This window comes from Taudactylus pleione, unplaced genomic scaffold, assembly GCF_031769625.1.
Source record: "Taudactylus pleione unplaced genomic scaffold, aTauple2 ptg000053l, whole genome shotgun sequence".
Classification (NCBI taxonomy): Eukaryota; Metazoa; Chordata; class Amphibia; order Anura; family Myobatrachidae; genus Taudactylus; species Taudactylus pleione.
In genome coordinates this window covers 11,235,892-11,255,624 of record NW_028284455.1, presented here as the reverse complement: position 1 = coordinate 11,255,624, position 19,733 = coordinate 11,235,892, and the positions used below count along the sequence as shown (strand labels likewise).

Sequence of the window (19,733 nt, the reverse complement as noted above, 5' to 3'; positions counted from 1 at the left end):
CTGCCATAAATGCCTGCTGTTACTGTGCGGAATATTCTTGCTTTAAAACTTATTTTCTTTAAAAAAAAAAACCTGAAGTTCAATCTGCCACATCAACTTTATGTCCTAATAATTATTTTATAAATATCAGAAGTGTAGTGCACTTAATTTCTTTGCTGATGGCATTATTCTCAGCTTCTGAACATTGCCTGGAGCTTGCTCGTTTTAATCATTTGAAAAGTGTATTTGGTGTAAATTGAGTTTAACACTGTTGAAAGGGTGTTGTTCATGAACTCCAAAAAGAGCAGTAGATCAACTCTGAAACCAGAGCAGCTGCTAAAGAAGTCATCTTAAACTCTGTAGCACCCTCTCTTGCTCAAAATGGGAAATGCAGGTTATCTTTGAATAGGGACCATGCTGTACAAGTATTTTGCATTACAAGTACAGAAATTCTTATTGCTGGATTGCATAAGGTACGTAAAATGCAACTGATCCTTTTTCTGCATATTCCTCAAGAGAGGAAAGAACAACACTGTGAATAACTGTCATTAAAATGTATTTGCTATAGCCTAAATTGCATATTTACATTTTTTATTGTAAGCTCCGGAGCAACCTTATCCTGTGCATTCTTGTATCATGCATATAATATCTGACACTTGTTTGCTTATATACCTTACCTCTATGCTTTGCTGTCTTTCCCCACTGTACAGTCCTGCAGAATTTCATAGCACCATATAAATAATTTACAGAATATACAAAACAGGGAGCTAGGTAGGAAACTTTTCAGAATAATTGTACTTATGTGTTTCCACTTACAAGTAAAATACTAATTCCTTACAATTGTAATCAAGAATAGGAAGAATAAAAGTGACCCAGAATTTAGCAGATCAATTGATGAAACCTAATAATATGGATAGGTCCATTATATAAAAGATATAAAATGTATTAATAGCATACAATATTAATATATAGCCCTGGTACCAGACATAATAAGCATCCCATATACAACAATATAAGGAACTCTGTAGTGTCTGAGTCCCAATCTAAAATCCTATAGAAACAATAGTTCCTTTTATAGCGATGATCTTTTTAAAACTTTGTCAATAGATTTTGATTAACTGCCCAGTGCCATGTTTGTTGTGTGAGTGCTGAATGGCCTTCCTTCACAGTGTCTGTTCTGAGGGTGTCTGATATATTAGTCACAATCACATTGTAAATGGCTACTTTTCAAGCTTAATCCTCACCACAACGCTGCCCAGTTATTGCTCACAGAGGTGGGTGGCACTGATGTCACCATAGCACATTCCTGCCCAGCTCTCAGGTAAGTGCTTTTCCAGGAGAATTTCCTTCTCTGCCGTGAGTGCAGGAGGTGTCACCCTAATTGAAGTGTCTCCTGGAAAAGAAGCAACTGTGATCTAAAGCTGGGTACACACTGACAGATATATTTGATTGGCCGATATATCTACTGCCCCGTTGACCAGTGTGTACCAGCGATATGTTTGTGAACGATGTCATTCACAGACATATCGCATTGGTTGTGCTGCACAGCTGATGGACAGATATATTTGCATATCTGTCCATCGGCAAGTGTGTGCAGGCGGTCTGCAGACTCACCGTACACATGCAGCGGCAGCCGCCGAGAGGGGGGCGGATCTGGCCAGCGGGAACCGCTTCTGCCTGGAAGATGATGGTCATTCAGTGTACATGAGTGACAATCATTTACAGATATATCTACAGATCACTCGATCTGCAGATATATCTGCCTGGTGTGTACCCAGCATAACTTGCCTTTTTTACAGAAGTGTGCTGAGGTCTGTGTTTTTACAAGCAGTAGTGTGTCAGTTCTTGTAAATGTTTGCTATCTAACTTCTTAGCCATCTGAGGGCTGAATTAAATTTGCAACCGTAATATCTCTGGGGGTCATTCAGACCCGCACGCGAGCGCAGGACGCTCGCAAGCGGGTCGATGTTGCCCCACTGCGCATGCGCACGACGGAGGGAGCTCCGTCGTGCGCATGTGCGAGACCCGGATAGCGACGGGCTCTCAGTCGCTCCGGGTCTTGCCCCAAAGGGGGCGTGCTGTCGATGTTGATTGACAGCACACCCCCTTTGGTGGGCGTGGCTGGCAGACGGACGCGATCCCATGGGAACGCCTACTGTCTGAAGCCGGCCCCACTGACATCACTAGTGATGTCAGTGGGAGTGATTTTGGCTCTGATAGAGCCAAAATCACTCCAGGGCTTGCGGCAGCGAGACCCTACCGCAGGGTCTCCGTCGCAAGCACGATGGTCGCGATGGTCTTGACCATCGCGACCATCATCATGGCCATCATCATGGACGCTCGCATAAGCTGTGGGTGGTAACCCACAGCTATGCCAGCGTCCGTAAGGCCGCTCCATTTTCATGTAGGAGGGCCCTGATTCAGAGCGAGCGCTCTGGTCAGAGCGTCCGGCTCTGAATCAGGCCCTCTGTTTCCTGCACATACCGCGGCGTAATTTTGCTTACAGCTTGTATGTGTTCTCCTGCTTAACGCGCAATTTAATTGGAAAGGATTATCCCTGTAGTCGCACAGTGATTCTGGCTAGTGATACCTACGTTAAGTGTGGGGAAAAATGGTGAAATCAGCCTGTACCCCCATAAAGTGCTAACTAATATTGGATAACAGTATATAAGTCTGTTTGTGGCCAAAAGCAAAGTTATTAAAGCTCTTACAATGTGTCAAATGGATGATTTTGGCATTTTTAAATAACAGTAAATATGATAGAATCAAGTGTTTTTCAGCAAATTAAATGCTCTAGATAAACCGGGGAGGGGGTAAATGCTTTGAAATTGATTTTTGTGTCACTGTAAGCCACTTTTAAAAATGTGTTAAGAAACACCTGTAACTTTCACCTGCAAGCTTAAAAACACCAGTCCCATCCATACAGCACCCCAATATACCTGTTTAATTCATAAAGCACCCCCATATATCTTTCACACATCTTTTAACCTATTATTCTGCCGGATATCATCCCTTAAATGACATGTAATTTTTTGGCAAATTAAAATAATGAGAAACGTAATGCCTAATCATCAGGGCAGTGTCCCCGGGGTTCTGAACCAAGTTCTGACATTTTTACTTTAAAATAGAGATTTTTTTCCCCAACGTTTTACCTGCTCAGGGGCTGCAAACAAAACTCTGCCTTGTATCCCATGGAGAGTTAATGTGGGTTAACTATCACGGCTAATTGAAAAGCTAAAAAATTGCGCACAGCCACGTAAAGTCAAATTTACCCATGTTAACCCATATAAATGGCTAATTAAATTCCCCCTGAAATATGAAGTGTAACATTATTATACATATTTACAATGGAGATCGTAACAGTGCAGCCATAACTTTTCTGTGTCATAATGTTTTGCAATGCATTCCACCACAAAAAAAAGGAATAAATGATAATCCAGTGTTATGTAACCTCTGGCACTCCAGCTCCTGTGGAACTACGCATTCCAGAATACCCTACAACAGCCTTAGCATTCCCAATCAGACAAACTCTCTCAGGGCATGCTGGGATGTGTAGTTTCACAACAGTTGGAATGCCACAGGTTGCCTGCCACTGGCATAAATAATACATTGGCCTAAAATCATCCCTCCCAACATTCCTAAATGGGACATTGAGACAAATTACGCTACGCCCTTGATATGTTCACATTACACCCTTTTCCAATAGACAAAGCAGGTTGGGTACGAGATCCTGACGGTCACAATACCAGCGGTCAGAATACCGACAGCTGCATCCCGAAGTTCAAAATCCTGTTGGATTTTGGGAAGTATTTTAACCCAAATCTTAACCCTAACCACGATTTTTCACTTCTAAAGAATCAAGGTGGTGAAGTAAGTAAGCTTTGCTTTGTCATCTTAAGCGAACCTTGTTCAGTGACCAAACACAATGAAATCTTGATTTTACTTCTGAATCACAGTGCAAATGAATTAGTGTAAAATGACATATGGGAAGTTCATTGCCAAGCCTTGCTTTGTGTAGTGCTCGTCTGCCAGACGTACAATATGGTACGGTAGCTATAGCTCCAAAAACGGGTGGTTGAATGTACAGTGTGTGCACTTTCCAAGGTGGCATCACTGTGATTTTCTTTACATACTTAAGGGAATATTTGCCTTCTTGTATAACCACAATTATTTTCAATGTACTAATTCTGCATGATTTCAATAAAAAAATCATACAAATGTATGATGAATCAACAAACAAACAGACCCTCCTAAAACAAGCGCCCTATCTATCCCTCTGCTTTACTGACTGAAAAGCACAAAGCCGCTTTTCCCTCAGAGATTCCTCATTCATTTGTTATTTAATGGCAGGACCTCACATTCTTCCTGAAATTGGCTGTGTGCGAACGGGGTGCCATACGAATGCAAATTCATAATGCGTTTTCTTATATACCTTTTATTTGTCAGAGTTTGTTATCTTTCAAAACAATAAAGAGAGCCTGGACTCATCTATGCTAAAATTAAGAATTTATAACTATATGGAACAGATGTTTTCATAAACATTTGCTATAATTAATTTCAACTAGGGATTGAAGGAACAAAGCCATTTTTTTCCTCTTGAAAACTTTATTGCTATTTCCCCATACACCAAACTGAATTCTTCACTTTAATATTGTTAATGAAACAAAATTACTATTCAATTTTGTTTTCATTGCAAGAAACAAAATCTTAATAGGTGCACAAACCATTTAGACACAAATATATAAAAGTCTCAGCATAAAGCATTATTTTATAGAAATGTAAAAAAAATAAAGTCTCTGCAACGTTCAAATTCATGCTTACTGTCTTCATGATTTAAATCCTCTGACCCGCTGATAGATATATACTGTCTATCTATCTATTTTTTTTTTTTGAGGGTCTATCATTTTGGATGCGTTGGCCGCTTTCTACTTGTAATATATTGTTATTGTAGTTAGAACAGATTTGTACAATTTACCATACAGTAATTCAGGCTTTAAATGACGCATATTAAAATGTTATTGTTACTTCACTTTCTTAATATTTCCATGACTGTACGGCGTACAAGTTGTTTACTTTGTTATGCAGTTGTCTGTGCACATTCTTTTCTGCTATCTTTTATGTACCATGGGGGCTTTGATGCTGTATTTTAAGAGGGCAAACTAAGTTATGGGCTTAAATTCCAGAAAATAATTACTTCTGGTCTGTCAGCTTTAAAACATTGTGTCTAAAGGGACCAACCACAGCGAGTGCTAAACAGCCTGCAGCTCTCCAGCTGATGTGGAACTACAAGTTCTAGCATGCCCTGTAAGGCCTTGGCTCTGTCATAACTTAAACTTGTAACTCCATGACAGCTTGGAGAGCCACAAGTATGTTTCCTTCAATAAGGTCTGTTGAATAACTGTAAATACTGTATACACTAAAGGAGTCCCAGGGACTACTCTATGTTTTATCGTAGTTACACAAAATCTCAGTTATAAATCTCATGAAACAGATTTAAGTACTCTACCATCCCATTCACATTTCAAACATACTTTAATGCAAGATTTTAGTGTATTTTTTTTTTATCCCGTTTTTTACTCTACTCTGTAATCTATAATAAAATGGTACTGTATGCTTTCTCTAACCAGTTATTAGCTCACACTAGTCATTCAATAATTATCATTAATTTCTCTATAGCACTGTAGTTCTATAATTAACTTGGTCTGTAATTAGAACTACCTTGCATACCTCCAAAAGTATAAAGAATATGCCAAAATATTGGTGCTGTAGGTTTGTAAGCAGCATTTAAAAGACATCCATATAATTTGCAGGAATCTAATAATATTTATGTGTGAAAAAAAATCTTATGTAGACAATAACATCCTTCATTTGCGAAAATCTGCTGTTAACAATGCCTGAAACTCCTTCTCTTTATTAGAGCTTGCCTTTACTGTCCCTGTCTTCCTGTCACACTAGCCCACCATAGCCCAGTCTCCACTCAGAGCCACACTCACTCCTCTTGTTTCAGCTGTGCCCACTTCCAAACAGCATGTAAGCTCTCTTATGAGCAGAGCCCTCCCCCCCTTACCCTTTGTTGTCATGTCTGCATGTATTGAGTCTACCTTGTATGTCACTTTTGTATGTACAAGTATGCTCTTTTTTTCCTCACTATCTGGCACTGCAGAGCAATGCGGCACTTTACAAATGAATGATGATAATAATTTTCTTTTGCAGAGCGGAAAACGCTGTGCCCGCTCTTGTACAGCAGGGACATCCTGTAAACATGACCTCTCCACCCAATTATCTCTTTTATAAATTCTGTATTGCTAATCTAGTTTCTGCATTTTAGTACAATCCACACTTACAGACTATCTGGTTGCCCCTTCCCGGAGGGGCACAGCTAAGTTGGCGCTGCAAGGGGCATGGTTGCGCAATGGTGGACGGTGCAGGGGTGCAATGGCGTCATCGCGTCCCTGCCCCCTGCTATACAATGCCGAGATTACGCCATTGTAAAGCAGGGGGCTGAGCTACGATGATGCGTTTCAGCATGAACTGCGTCATACCCCCCAGAATGCTCACTTACCAAGTGAAAGTGGGCTGTCCGTGGGGGATGACGCTGCAGGGGGGGTGGGGGGGGCTTGGGTGGTGCGGAGGGTGGCATCCTCCATGTGTGGCGGCCGGGAGACTTCCCCACTCTTGTGGGTGGTTGTGATCACCACCCAATTGCCATTCCGGTAGAGTAGGCAAGTATAATACAATCACACAGTACACTGTAACTTTTCTATTGACATATAATATCACACAGCACACTGACACTTTCCTATTTATCATATTACACAACATGCTACCATTTCTAATCATGCACCCCATTTCCAGATTGGACATGTACACAGGACAGTGACATTCTCCAATTCGTAAATAGCTTAACACACTAATTTTTACACACTTTCCCATTCACATTTCACACAGCACACTCACACTTTTCTGTTTACAGTATATATCACAGGTTCTCAAACTCGGTCCTCAGGAACCCAAACAGCGCATGTTTTGCAGGTTTCCTCACAAAACCACAAGTGAAACAATCAGCTCCACCTGTGGATCTTTTAAAATGTGTTAGTGAGTAATGAATACAGCTGTGCACTTGCTGGGTGACCTGGAAAACTTGCAGTGTGTGGGGTCCTGAGGACCGAGTTTGAGAACCACTGACATATATAATATCAAACAACCTGAGCTGGACTGGTCATCTGCCAATTCTGGCAAATGCCAGACTGATCGATGGTCTTATGGTCCGGTCTGGCCCGAAAGCCTAGCCCAGCAGCTTTGCATCTTGGCGCTCTGCTCGGCCGGCATGCATAGAGACGGGCATGTCACAAGGATACGCCCCCATGACTTGTGACACGCCCCAAGATGCATAACCAACCATCTTTTTCACGCCTACAGTATGTCCCATTTTTGTGCCTATGTGAGCGTGCACAGGGGGATGCCGGGCCGTAATACTGCTCTAGTATATTCCTGCACTCAACACACACTTTATTTTTCACTTATCACACAGCACAGTAACATTTTCCTATTCACATATCACACAGCACAGTAACATTTTCCTATTCACATATCACACAGCACAGTAACAGTTTCCTATTCACATATCACACAGCACAGTAACATTTTCCTATTCACATATCACACAGCACAGTAACATTTTCCTATTCACATATCACACAGCACAGTAACAGTTTCCTATTCACATATCACACAGCACAGTAACATTTTCCTATTCACATATCACACAGCACAGTAACATTTTCCTATTCACATATCACACAGCACAGTAACATTTTCCTATTCACATATCACCTAGCAGAGTAAAATTTTCCTATTCACATATCACACAGCACAATAACCTGTCAGACAGATCAGTAATATGTCACACAGTACAGTACCATGTCACACAGCACAGTAACCTGTCAGAAAGATCAGTAGTAACATGTCACATAGTACAGTAACATGTCACACAGCACAGTAACATATCAGATAGCATAGCATCACTTTTTTTTTAAACCAAAATCCAGGACATAATAAAAGTAACTAACGCAGAGATGGCCAAATACTGTATATGGGGTATAGGGATGTCAGAATACCGACGCATGGGAAGCCATCTGACAGAGGCCCTGATTCAGAGCCAGATGCTCTGACAGAGCGCTCGCTCTGAATCAGGGCCGTCCTCTTTTTTTAGAGCGGCCTCCTGGCCGTTCGCATAGCTGTGGGTGACCACCCACAGCTATAGCGAGCGGCCAAAAAGATGGTCCATCGCGACCATCTGGTTTGCGACAAGACCCTTGTGGTAGTAGGGTCTCGTTGCCGCAAGCCCTGGAATGCTTTTGGCTCTATCAGAGACGAAGGCACTCCCACTGACATCACTTGTGATGTCAGTGGGGCCGGCCCCAGACGGTAGGCGTTCCCATAGGAACGCCTCCGTCTGGGCAGCCACGCCCCCGGCACGCACATCAAAGGGGGCGTGCTGTCACTCACCATCGACAGCACGCCCCCTTTGCTTTTGACTGCTTGGCCGTCGCTATCCGGGTCTCGCGCATGCGCACGATGGAGCCAGGTCCGTCGTGCGCTTGCGCACTGGGCCAACATCGACCCGCTTGCGAGCGCGTCTGAATTAGGCCCAGAATTCCGGCGTCAAAATCCCGACTCAGTACTAAAGATAGAATTCTAAATACTGACACCTATCTTTAGCCCGATGACGGAATCCCGACAGACGAAGTGATGCTGGGCGCCGAGCGCGGACAGTGTGGGGCGGGGGGGGTAGGTTTAGGGCTCCGGGGGGGACTTAGGATTAGGCACCCCCCCGGGAGGTTAGGGGGAGGGAGGGTTAGGGTTAGGCACCACCTGGGGGAGGTTAGGGTTAGGTACCCCCCCACCCCAGGAGGGTTAGGTTTTGGTTGCTGGAAGGGGGGTGTTAGGTTTGGGCACCACCCCAGGAGTTTTAGGGTTAGGAACGGTTAGGATTAGAGGGGGAGGAAGGGGGGTTAGTATACTTACCTGCAACGTCGGGATTCTGATATTTTTGGCTTCCGGCGTCAGCATTTCACCTGGCAGCTGAACAGCCACCGGGATTTCATACCCATCCCTGGGGTATGTGTACTATGCCTTGGATAGCGATAAAGTACCAACCAATCAGCTCCTAATTGTCACTTTACAGGCTGTGTTTGAAAAAAGACAGGAACAAATCCTGGTCAAAATAGAATCCACAGCCCCAGCACTGAGGCAGCAATACTAACCACTGTTCTACTATGCACATCTGGACCCATTTTGTGAGTGTTTTAATGGGATGGATATGGCAAATTTTAAATCTTTACCTTGGGTGCTATAACAAAAGTGACTTTATTGGACTTTAAAGTAACAAAGTCATTAATCTAATAAGTCACATTACATACTATAGTATTTATTGCAAACAATATGTATGCTACATAAAATGTTATTTTCAATCCTCCAGCGTGCTTTTTTCATTGGATTTACAAGTGAGCCCAGCATACCCATGTACACAGATTTTATACTTACAGTATGATGGATAGCCCGCAAAGTTCTGTTTATGTAATAGGGAAGCTTTATTACAAATTCATAGCTAATTTGGGAACAGTTCAGCTGATGTTCCTGTGCAGCAGTGATTTAAGTAAAAAAAAATTGAAAAACATTTATGTGGCTCTTATATCGATTTAGTGTTGCCCATTTATACATTACCCATAAATTATATTACGTGTTTCGTAATGAGAATATTGCAACATGTATGGGATTAGTTTGTGCAAATGTTTCAAAATGAGCCTTCACATAAATTTCCTGCATAAATCTACAAGAAACCAGAATCAAATGTTACAATAAAATTCACATATCCCTTCAATAAAGGTCTATTTTCAGATATTAGAAGACAATTTGCCATTTGTTTTATAGCTTCCATTTTTTCCATATTGAATGCATTTGTTTTCAGAAAAACCAAACCCGCAGCTGTATCCCTACTCCAGTCTGTTGTCAAACTTAATCAACCTCTCGTTTTAGTTATAGGCTAAAATGTTTTCTATTAAATAATGTGGAAATCTGATTGTGTCAGTATTGCAGGGCATTAATCTAGCTATAATTCCCTGTCTTTCACACTTTTTTCTTGGAAATGCCATGGGGTATAAGCTAAATAACATAAAATACACATTTTTAAGGCAATTATGTGGTCTATAAAGCTATTAATACACAGATGTAACAAGATTCATTACTCTGTCTTAGGAGATATATTTGTGCAATATAGTATTTTTATGATGTCAACTATTCTACTCCCTTACTTTGATCTCTATGTTTCTGGCACCTTAACATCCTCTTTGGATTTGTTTCCTATGGTACTTTCACTGCTCATCCTTAATATGGAGAATAGTAACCCATAAATCCAGCAATATCACCCATTTTAGAAGGATTATGGCCAAATTAAGTAATTGTGCTATTTATTAATGCTGTAATGCTGGAGAGATCACAGACTTATTACTTCATAGTTTGTCTCCAATAGCTGAAGATGGTGGTAACCGGTTTTCCATATACAGATGTGTCTTCCATCGTTACAGTCTCTTTAAACAGCCCTTCTAGTTGTATCTAGTCCCGTGTGAGTTTACTCATTCCGAGCGTCTCTTCGTGCATCTTATTCGCTGCAAATGCGTCTTATTCACAATGTGATGCGAATAACATGCACAAGCAGACTTGGATGATGAAAATGATATACAGCATGTGTATGTTCTGTGTGTGACTGCTGCTCTGTCTGTATACGAACTGCTACGTTACAGTGTTAGCGGCTGTTTTCCATAACACATTCCGTTGTGATGATTTTACAGACTAGGCCGCATTGCAAATGAGACGCATTTACGGTGAAGAAGACACCCGGCGCCAGGTCCAGATGCACGGGAGCCGGCAGCTCTCATGTGCCCTGTGTAACGTGACTGATAACACAGGGAGGATAGATGAGGAAGGACATATCTGTAATTAATGCCCGGCCGGGGTAGGGTCTTCTGTTCCCTTCCTGGCAGGCTTCATGCTCCTTCCGTCCCTCATCTCCCTTAGGGGCATATTTATTAATTATCGTTTTTATTTAGATCCGATAATTATAATTTGTTGTCACGGCAATAATAAATTAAGATTAGTTCGCCATTTATTAAAATAACACATCCAGGGACAGGGGCTCCGATGGCAGCCCATCCATTTACGATGTGAAAAAGTTATGTGATCGCTTTGGAGCCAGCTGCGCTAGTCTAGGGATCCCTCTCCCGGTAAATTGTGTGGAAAGTAGCCCATAGGATACAATGGCTAATGCCATCTGAAGCTTGGTAAATTTAGTATTTTAGCAGCCGCCATAGGAAATACTGTCACTATCATGTAAACTCATTTTAAATTCCTCCAAAGTATTTTTTCATACGCTGCGAATTGCAGAGATAATAACTGAATCACAAAAATCAATTAATGAAATATATGCCCCTAAATTGGTCAATTTAAAACTTGCCATAATTATTATTATTTCAGACCAGTAAGTATGTATTTTATCCTGACCTACATGAGTAATATTTTTTTTTCCTTTCTGAATGAAAGCGGCCATAGCTGTGGTTCTAAAATGGCCGGCCCTGTACTAAGACAATTCTGCATTAGAAATGATCTGCCGTAATTCTTTGCAAAGAAGCAACATGGGGTAACGTGATGGCCATCACTAAATGTAATATGTGAGTTGCTGTTGAGTAATAATATGATGTGTTAACATTTTGTGCAGGGCATTAATGAAGCCACGTTTCCATAATGTGCTTCGCCAACATGGCACGCACGCCCATGCCCCTTTGTCCAACAGGACAAAACTACATATTGGGAAATATGGTAATACACAGGTTTTGATATTAATGTTCTAAGTGCCTCTTTCTACTGACATTGTGTTGTCCTCTCTGTCACTGCAGAAAACCTTTCAATTTTGTTTTCATCACCTGGCTTAAAAAGTAAAAATTTCATGTCCTATTTAGATGGGTCGTGCAGAGCTGAAAAATGTACCATATGTTTCTTGAGTGTGTATTTTTTAACATGGTTGTGTTTATTGTAAGAACTAAAAGTGTCCAATCATTTTATTTTGATTTTTGTTTATCTTACAGGAATGTTTGGGGATGAAAAGAGATCTAACACAGTCTCCAGTTCAGAACAAATCTTTATATCATACAGGTACTCCTTGAAGTTGTTTTGCACATTTTTATTTTTAATATTGACATGTCATATGCTACACAGTCATGAAAATACATGTTGAGATTTATGTATGTAGTGATCACATCCTCATTCATTTACTTAACCCAATTTGGATGATTCAGACTCAGAACTTCCAATTACATGTGATTGGTCAGAGTGCTGACTTTGCTGAGCAATAAGCCTGATTTCAGTATTATTTATATTAGTGAGAGGGGGCTCATTCTTCACAATAATTTGTTTTCTGCAATAATTAACAGCTATGACAGTGAATACTGTAATGCAGAGGTTCCAGAACTCCCATTATTACAGTCCATGTTTTAAGGATATCCATGCAGGTGACATATCAAGAATCCCGAGTCAGTGGCGTAACTAGGGTATTTGGAGCCCAGGGCAAGATGAACAATGGAGCATTCCACACACACACCCCCCATATGTGTGCCAAGAAAAAAGTGGTCATGGCCACATGTCACAAGGGGTGTGTCAGCATGACACACCACCGTTTCTCGTCATTCTGGTAACATTCTTTTTCATTCCATATGCACCTTAATGCCCCCAGTAGTAGTGCCCCTTATGCACTGCCCACTGTAGTAGTGCCCCTTATGCAATGTCCCTAGTAGCAGTGCCCCTTATGTAATGTCCCCTGTAGTAGTGCCCCGTATGCAATGTCCCCTGTAGTAGTGCCCCTTATGCAATGCCCCCTGTTGTAGTGCACATTGTGCAGTGCCCCTTATGCAATGCCCCCTATTGTAGTGCACATTATGCAGTTCCCCTTATGCATTGCACCCAGTAGTAGTGCCCCTAATGCATTGCCCCTGTTGTAGTGCTCCTTATGCAGGGCCCCCAGTAGTGCCCCTTATATAGTGCCCCTTATTCAGTGCCCCCAGTAGTGTCCAATATACAGTGCCCTTTATACAGTGCCCCTTATATGCCCCCAGTAGTGCCCAATATATAGTGCCCCCAATAGTTCCCCTTATACAGGTCCCCCTATGCAGTGCCCATTACACAGTGCCCCCAGAAGTGCCCAATATATAGTGCCCCCTATGCAGTAACCCAATATACAGTGCCCCCAGTAGTGCCACTTATACAGCAGTAGCAGTGCCTTTGATATAAAACACGCAGACACAAACACACACACACAATATTATACTTACCGGAATCCCCGCTCCTGCGCCCGCCGCTGTCCGCTGCTCCTGTCCCGCTCGGCACTATGGGGGTATCCAGAGTGCGCACCAGGTGTCACCAGACCCGATGACGCCTCTGCTCTGCTGTAGTATAATGTTTAATTGATAAAATATGACTTATTGCTATGATGTACCATGACTGTATTACTATAGCATTTATTCAATACTTAGCTGCAATCACAATATTATCCAGAACAGTATGGATTGTGTACTGTAGCGTACGCTCTGCTATTTTGAGCACTCAACCTGGTATGCAGTCGGATTGCCGAAGATCTAAATCCCGACAGTCGGCATCACGGCAAGGGTTTAATGACAGGCATCGAAATCCCGACGCCTGTCATTTTACCTACGCCGGGAGCCTGACGCCTGGCATCCCGATCGAAGGTAAACCGGGCGCGGACAGCCTCGGAGGGGGAGGGTTAGGTTAGGGGCTCCGGGGGGACTTAGGGATAGGCAGCCCCCGGGAGGGTTAGCGTTAGGCTAGGGGAAGGGGGGTTACGGTTAGACACCCCCCAGGAGACTTAGGTTTAGGCAGCGGGGAAGGGCACTTAGAGGGGGGTGGTTAGGGTTAGGCACTCCTAAGGGAGGGTTGGGGGGGTTAAGTTAGTTTGTACTTACCTTAGCTGCTGTCGGGATGCGGCTGGTGGTAAATCATACCGATCCCCTCAACCTTACAAATGCTTGGAACTGGAAACTGTGTTTGAGCTTCCACTTTCAGTGTTTAGACAAGCAAATGTATTTAGATACACTATATAAAATTATAAGGTAGATACAACATGAACATTTTATATTTATATACATATATACTCAGTTACTTGCTAAATGTTCATGTTATGAATCTCCTGTTCCATCACATCCCAAAGGTGCTCTATTGGATTGAACTGTGCTGACTGTGGAGGCCAGTAGAGTTCACTGAACTCATTGTTATGATAGTGAAAACCGTTTGAGATTACATGTATGTGACATGCTGCATTATCCTGTTGGAATTAGCCATTAGAAGATGGGTAGATTGAGACAAAGTGATGCACGTGGTCAGAAACAATACTCTGGTACAGATGGGTCTACATACATCTAGCCTCCTGGCGCATTAAAGAGCCCTTCTAGTCTGACTCATTATTGCCGAGCGTTTTTTTAGTGCGTATTTTTACCTTCAAAGGCCACTTATTCGCTCAAGGATGCGAATAGATAGCACAAGCAGCTTCTTCTGATTAAAGTGATATGCAGCATGCCTATGTTCTCTGTGCATCTGTGGGTGTATCTGCATGCTAAACACTACGTTACAGTGTTACAGCCGCTGACACTGTAACGTAGCATTTCGAATGCAGATACATCCGCACTCGCTCAGAGAACATAGGCATGCTGCATATAATTTTAATCAGCAGAAGCTGCCTGTGCTATCTATTCGCATCATTGTGCTAAGAAGTGGCCTTTGAAGTTAAAAAGACACACAAAGAGACGCTTGGCGCTACCGAGTCACACTGAGCTCCCATGTTATGTGGCGCGACTTGTAGCCTGCAGAGGATAGATGTATGTGGGCACATCTGTAGTCTGTGGCATGTAAACGATGCTGAATTGGTATTAAGGGTCCTATTATATGCAGGTGCGCCAAGAGCAACGGCGGGCCCGGGTGAAGGGGGCGTGGCTTAATAGTGGGAGGCGTGGTCATGCCCCCAGCTGCTAGCTGGGGAGGGGGGGTGCTCTGAGCCCGGTGCATAGGCAGTGGGGGGCGCAATCAGTGTGATCACCCCCCACAGGCATAGGAGGCTGCTGCGTCTGCTGTAATGAAAGAGGGAGGAGGGGGCGGCACCGGACCCGGGGCCCTCCAGGAGGCCCGGATAATTAGTACCCAATCCCCCCCCTCTTGAAGCGCCCTTCATTGTATGCCAAGAAATCATTCCCTCACCCTTACACCACATACAGCCTGTTTGCACAAGGCAGTGTGAATCCATGCATTCATGTTGTTTTTACTCAGTTCTGTCCATCTGCATCTCACCTTCATGCAGATGTACCCACATACATCTATCCACTGTGCATTACAAGTTGCGTTACACATAACGCATGAGCGCAGCTGCTGACACTGTTACGTAGCATTTCGCACACAGAATATAGGTATGACGCATATCACTTTAATTGGCAGAAGCTGCTTCTGTGTCCTATTTGCTCTGTGAATAAGAGACATTTGAAGTTAAAAAGTTGCACAAAAAAGACGCTCGGTGCTACCGAGCACTGGCTCGGCACGACTAGAAGGGCTGTTTAACGCGTAAGGAGTCTAGATGTATGTGGACACATCTGTATATTGGATCATTGTTTCCTGGACTGATGAATCTCAATCTTCTACTGTGCAGATTTGGTGAGCCCAGTATGGGCCTCACTTTCCTGACCTTAACTAACACAGTGTAACCCGTAGTGGTCTTTTACTTCTGTAGCCCATTCAAGGTTAAAAGTTCTGTGCAGTCATAAATGCTATTCTGCATTCGGGTTGTGTGCGGGATGCTGGCGCTCAGGACCTCAGCGGTCAGAATCCAGACGCCAGTATCCCGACAGTGTTAGGATACCGTCACCTGTTGGTAAGTATCCTAGCCATACCCTTAAACTTAACCCCCCCCCCTTGCAGCCTAACCCTAAACTCCCCCCCTGCAGTCTAACCCTAACCTCCCCCCTGCAGCCTAACTTCCCCCCCCCCTGCAGTCTTAACACTAACCCTCCCCCCCTGCAGCCTAACCCTCCCCCTAGTGCCTAACCCTTCCCCTAAACCCAATACATGCCATCGGGATGCTGGCGGTGGGATTCTGACTGGTGTCAGGATTTCGGCGCCGGCGTCCCGACTTCTTAGATATAAACTATATCCCCTGCATTCTTCTCTTGTAATACATGATTATATAAGTAATTGTGGTAATGCTTCTCTATCTTCTCTCATTAACAATAAGTCTTTGCTCACAAAACTGCCTCTCATCTAATTACTTTTGTTTAGTGCATCATTTATTGCAGGGTTAACCCAGGTACCTGCTAGGTGTAAAAGGAGCAAGGGTTGGATTCCCGGCTCGAGTGATCCGGCAATCCAACTCGTATAGCTTGCAGGGTTTAACACGGGAACGACCCTGCAGTGTAAACCGGTAACCTGGGTTGTCCGACCCTGGACCCATTTACATCCTGGGGACTTTCGGGTTTCTCCGCGCTTGGAGATGATGTCATCTCCAAGCGTCAGAAGAACAGCCCCGGTCGGCGCCGCAGCGGGTACAGGTTCTGTCCCAGATTGAAACCATGTTCCAAAATTGGTATTGCACTGAGCCACGACCTGGGTTGACACGGAAATAACCCGGGTCGAATTGTTGGTGTAAAAGGGGTATAAGTCTTAGGATACAGGGACACATTGATTCTTGACAATCCTGACTGGTGAAGCCTAATTGCTAATCTAGGAGTTCTTATTTCTTTATATAACTATTGCACCTTCATTTTGAGAAATGGCATAACACAATTGTTTGTCAGATTATCAATGACAAATGCCTGCCTTGACTGGTATATACTGACACTTCACATAGACCATGTTACCAGCAAGTAATACGTCTTGTACAGTGTTCCATTGCTGTTTGCTGTCTTGTGAGTTATGTTGTTTTTATTTTTTTGTGATAAATTGCAGAATGGACAGTCACCTCCATTGTGTAATTTATCACATATCCATCCCTACAACATCTTTTTTATGCTCTTCACATTTACTTTGTTCTAAGCAGCATATTTTATGTATGCCACTCAGAATTTTAAAGGTGGAATTTCACACACAAACACATTGAGCAGATGTTAATTATGAGGTTTATTAGCATCATTAATTCATTCAAACATGGCTACAAAAAAACTCTTTCCAAACCATTTAATGTATATCTGTCATTATATATTCTATAGACTGTTCAGGAAATCAAATCATATATTGTTTTTAGGTGAATATCATTTTGAACTAGTTAGTATACGATAGTATATCTTTGTATGTTTTGCTTTGTAGTGCAGTTTATTTAATCCACTGTACATTATGTGTTCAATAACTCTTGGCATATTGCTCCATGTATTTTTAGTGCATGTAAACAAAATGCCCGATGTATGTGAAAACCTGTAATTAAAATCATAAGGATGTTTTTGTTAATACTTAATATCATGTTTAATCCTAAAAATGGATTTAACTCTTCTTGATGAATGTTCCTGTTTCACGTATACCTAGGTCAAACCATAGTTTTTCTCTGCTCCAGGTGAGTTCCTGAAGGGGAGATGCAGGTAGCCATTGTGGGTGGCAAGGGGCTGGATGAATGGCATCATTATTGGGCTATTTCACTATATAGCTGGAAGGATGCGGAAGGGTGACCTGCTATCCTAGGAGTCCATGGGGACACACAATATTCGGAGCCTCCTGAACATAGTGACAATGAGAAATAAAAAGGATGAAAAATGGATTTAGGAGTGTTTATACAGTTTACATACCGTATATACTCGAGCGTAAGTCGACCCAAATATAAGCCGAGGTACCTAATTTTACCCCAAAAAACTGGGAAAACTTATTGACTCAAGTATAAACCTAGGGTGGGAAATGCAGCAGCTGGTAGTGCCCCCAGTAGTAATCCCCCCCTGGTAGTGCCCCCAGAAGTAATCCCCCCCCCCTGGTAGTGCCCCCAGAAGTAATCCCCCCAGAAGTAATTCCCCCCTGGTAGTGCCCCCAGAAGTAATCCCCCCCTGGTAGTGCCCCCAGAAGTAATCCCCCCCTGGTAGTGCCCCCAGAAGTAATCCCCCCTGGTAGTGCCCCCAGAAGTAATTTCACCTGGTAGTGCCCACAGTAGTCCTAATAAAAATATAAAAAAACACTTACCTGAAACACTGCTCCTGGTCCCGCCGCTGCTATCAGCTCCTCTTGCCGCTTTGCATTATGGGAGAGACGTCGTCATGACGTCTCTCCCATTACCCACTGCGGGAGTCGGAAGATGGCTCCCGCAGTGGGAGCAGCAGCAGCCGATGAGAGTCTGACAGACTCTCATCGGCTGCTGATTACAACAAACACACAGCTGCCGGCTCCGGCGGCTGTGTGTTTGTGCTGTGTAGCGCTGACCGAACTCCATCCGGTCAGCGCTACACACGCGGTGCAGCTGTGTCACAGAGACACAGTCTGCACCGCGGCCTGCATGGTACGCTACTCAGCTGCGTACCATGCGGGAGAACCGGCATCACTCGAGTATAAGCCGAGGGGGTGCTTTTTCAGCACAAAAAATGTGCTGAAAAACTCAGCTTATACTCGAGTATATACGGTATACTAGTAAATAGATTTTGTACCTGCAGTTTCCTTTTACCTATTTGAAGACCTTATTCCTGCCCACGTTGAGTACACAGTGGGGTACATTTATGAGAAACGTTTATGGGGTAAATTTATGAAAAATGCTGCACATGTATCTGTGCTATAAAGGTGCTGTAATCACAGCGACCAGGCAAAACTGTACATAGAAAATGGCAGTATCTGATTGGTTGCTATGGGTAACAATACTTTATTTGCATAGTTGTGTGTATGCCAATAGCAATAATTTTTTTCGCTGTGGTTGTTTTTTTACAGTTGTCTACTTGTTTCTTACAAGCAGTAAATCATTAATAAATATATTGGTGAAATGTGCCTAATAAAGTCACAGTTTTAATTTTTTCCAGCACCACTTTAAGGCTGTTATACCTAGACTATTCTTGCAATGAGCTATTACAGAGCCATCTCATTCACTGGCAGTGTCATTGACGAATCCCTATATCCACATGATGTGTACTAGTTGGGCAAATTTCTGTCTAATTGTACATATAACAAAATGGCTAGATTACATTGTTTACTTGTTTAACTGAGTTGTGTGTAAAATATACTCATTGGCATAATTCATACAACTATGTTCATTGAGAGACCACATGGGGTCTTGACATGGGCGTAACTACCATAGGTGCAGGGGCCCAGAGCTGAGGGGGGCCCATCTTCCTTGTCAAAGTCACATGTGTTGTATACATTTTTCACCACTGGGTGGTACATAGGGGCCTTTACAAACTTTTGCTATAAGGCCTTAAAATACCTAGTTACGCCACTTGAAGTGATTAACCAATCACATCTGCTTTCTCATGCTGTAACCGGTTACTGATTAAGTGGAATCGGTATGCATTACCGCCGCACCTAAGCCCGGCGGAAGAAATCCCGACTCCAGAAGGCCGGCAGATGAAGATCCCAACTAAGGCAAGAAAGTACCCTAACCATCCCCCCCCTAACCCCAAAACTCCCTTAGGGGTGCCTAACCCTAACCTACACCCCTAGTGCCTGACCCTAACCTACCCCCCTTCCCCTAGCCTAACCCT

General features: G+C 43.1%; 1 protein-coding gene across 4 annotated transcripts in view; it reads left to right on the top strand.

The window, feature by feature from the left end:
• TBC1D5 (TBC1 domain family member 5) overlaps nucleotides 1-19,733 on the top strand; it is a 728,182-nt gene that overhangs the window by 318,595 nt on the left and 389,854 nt on the right. For all 4 annotated transcript variants that reach the window (XM_088463373.1, XM_088463358.1, XM_088463381.1 and 1 more), the window contains one exon: nucleotides 12,120-12,186. In XM_088463373.1, coding sequence (XP_088319499.1) covers nucleotides 12,120-12,186 — 67 coding nt within the window. The remainder of the gene's footprint in view (nucleotides 1-12,119; nucleotides 12,187-19,733) is intronic.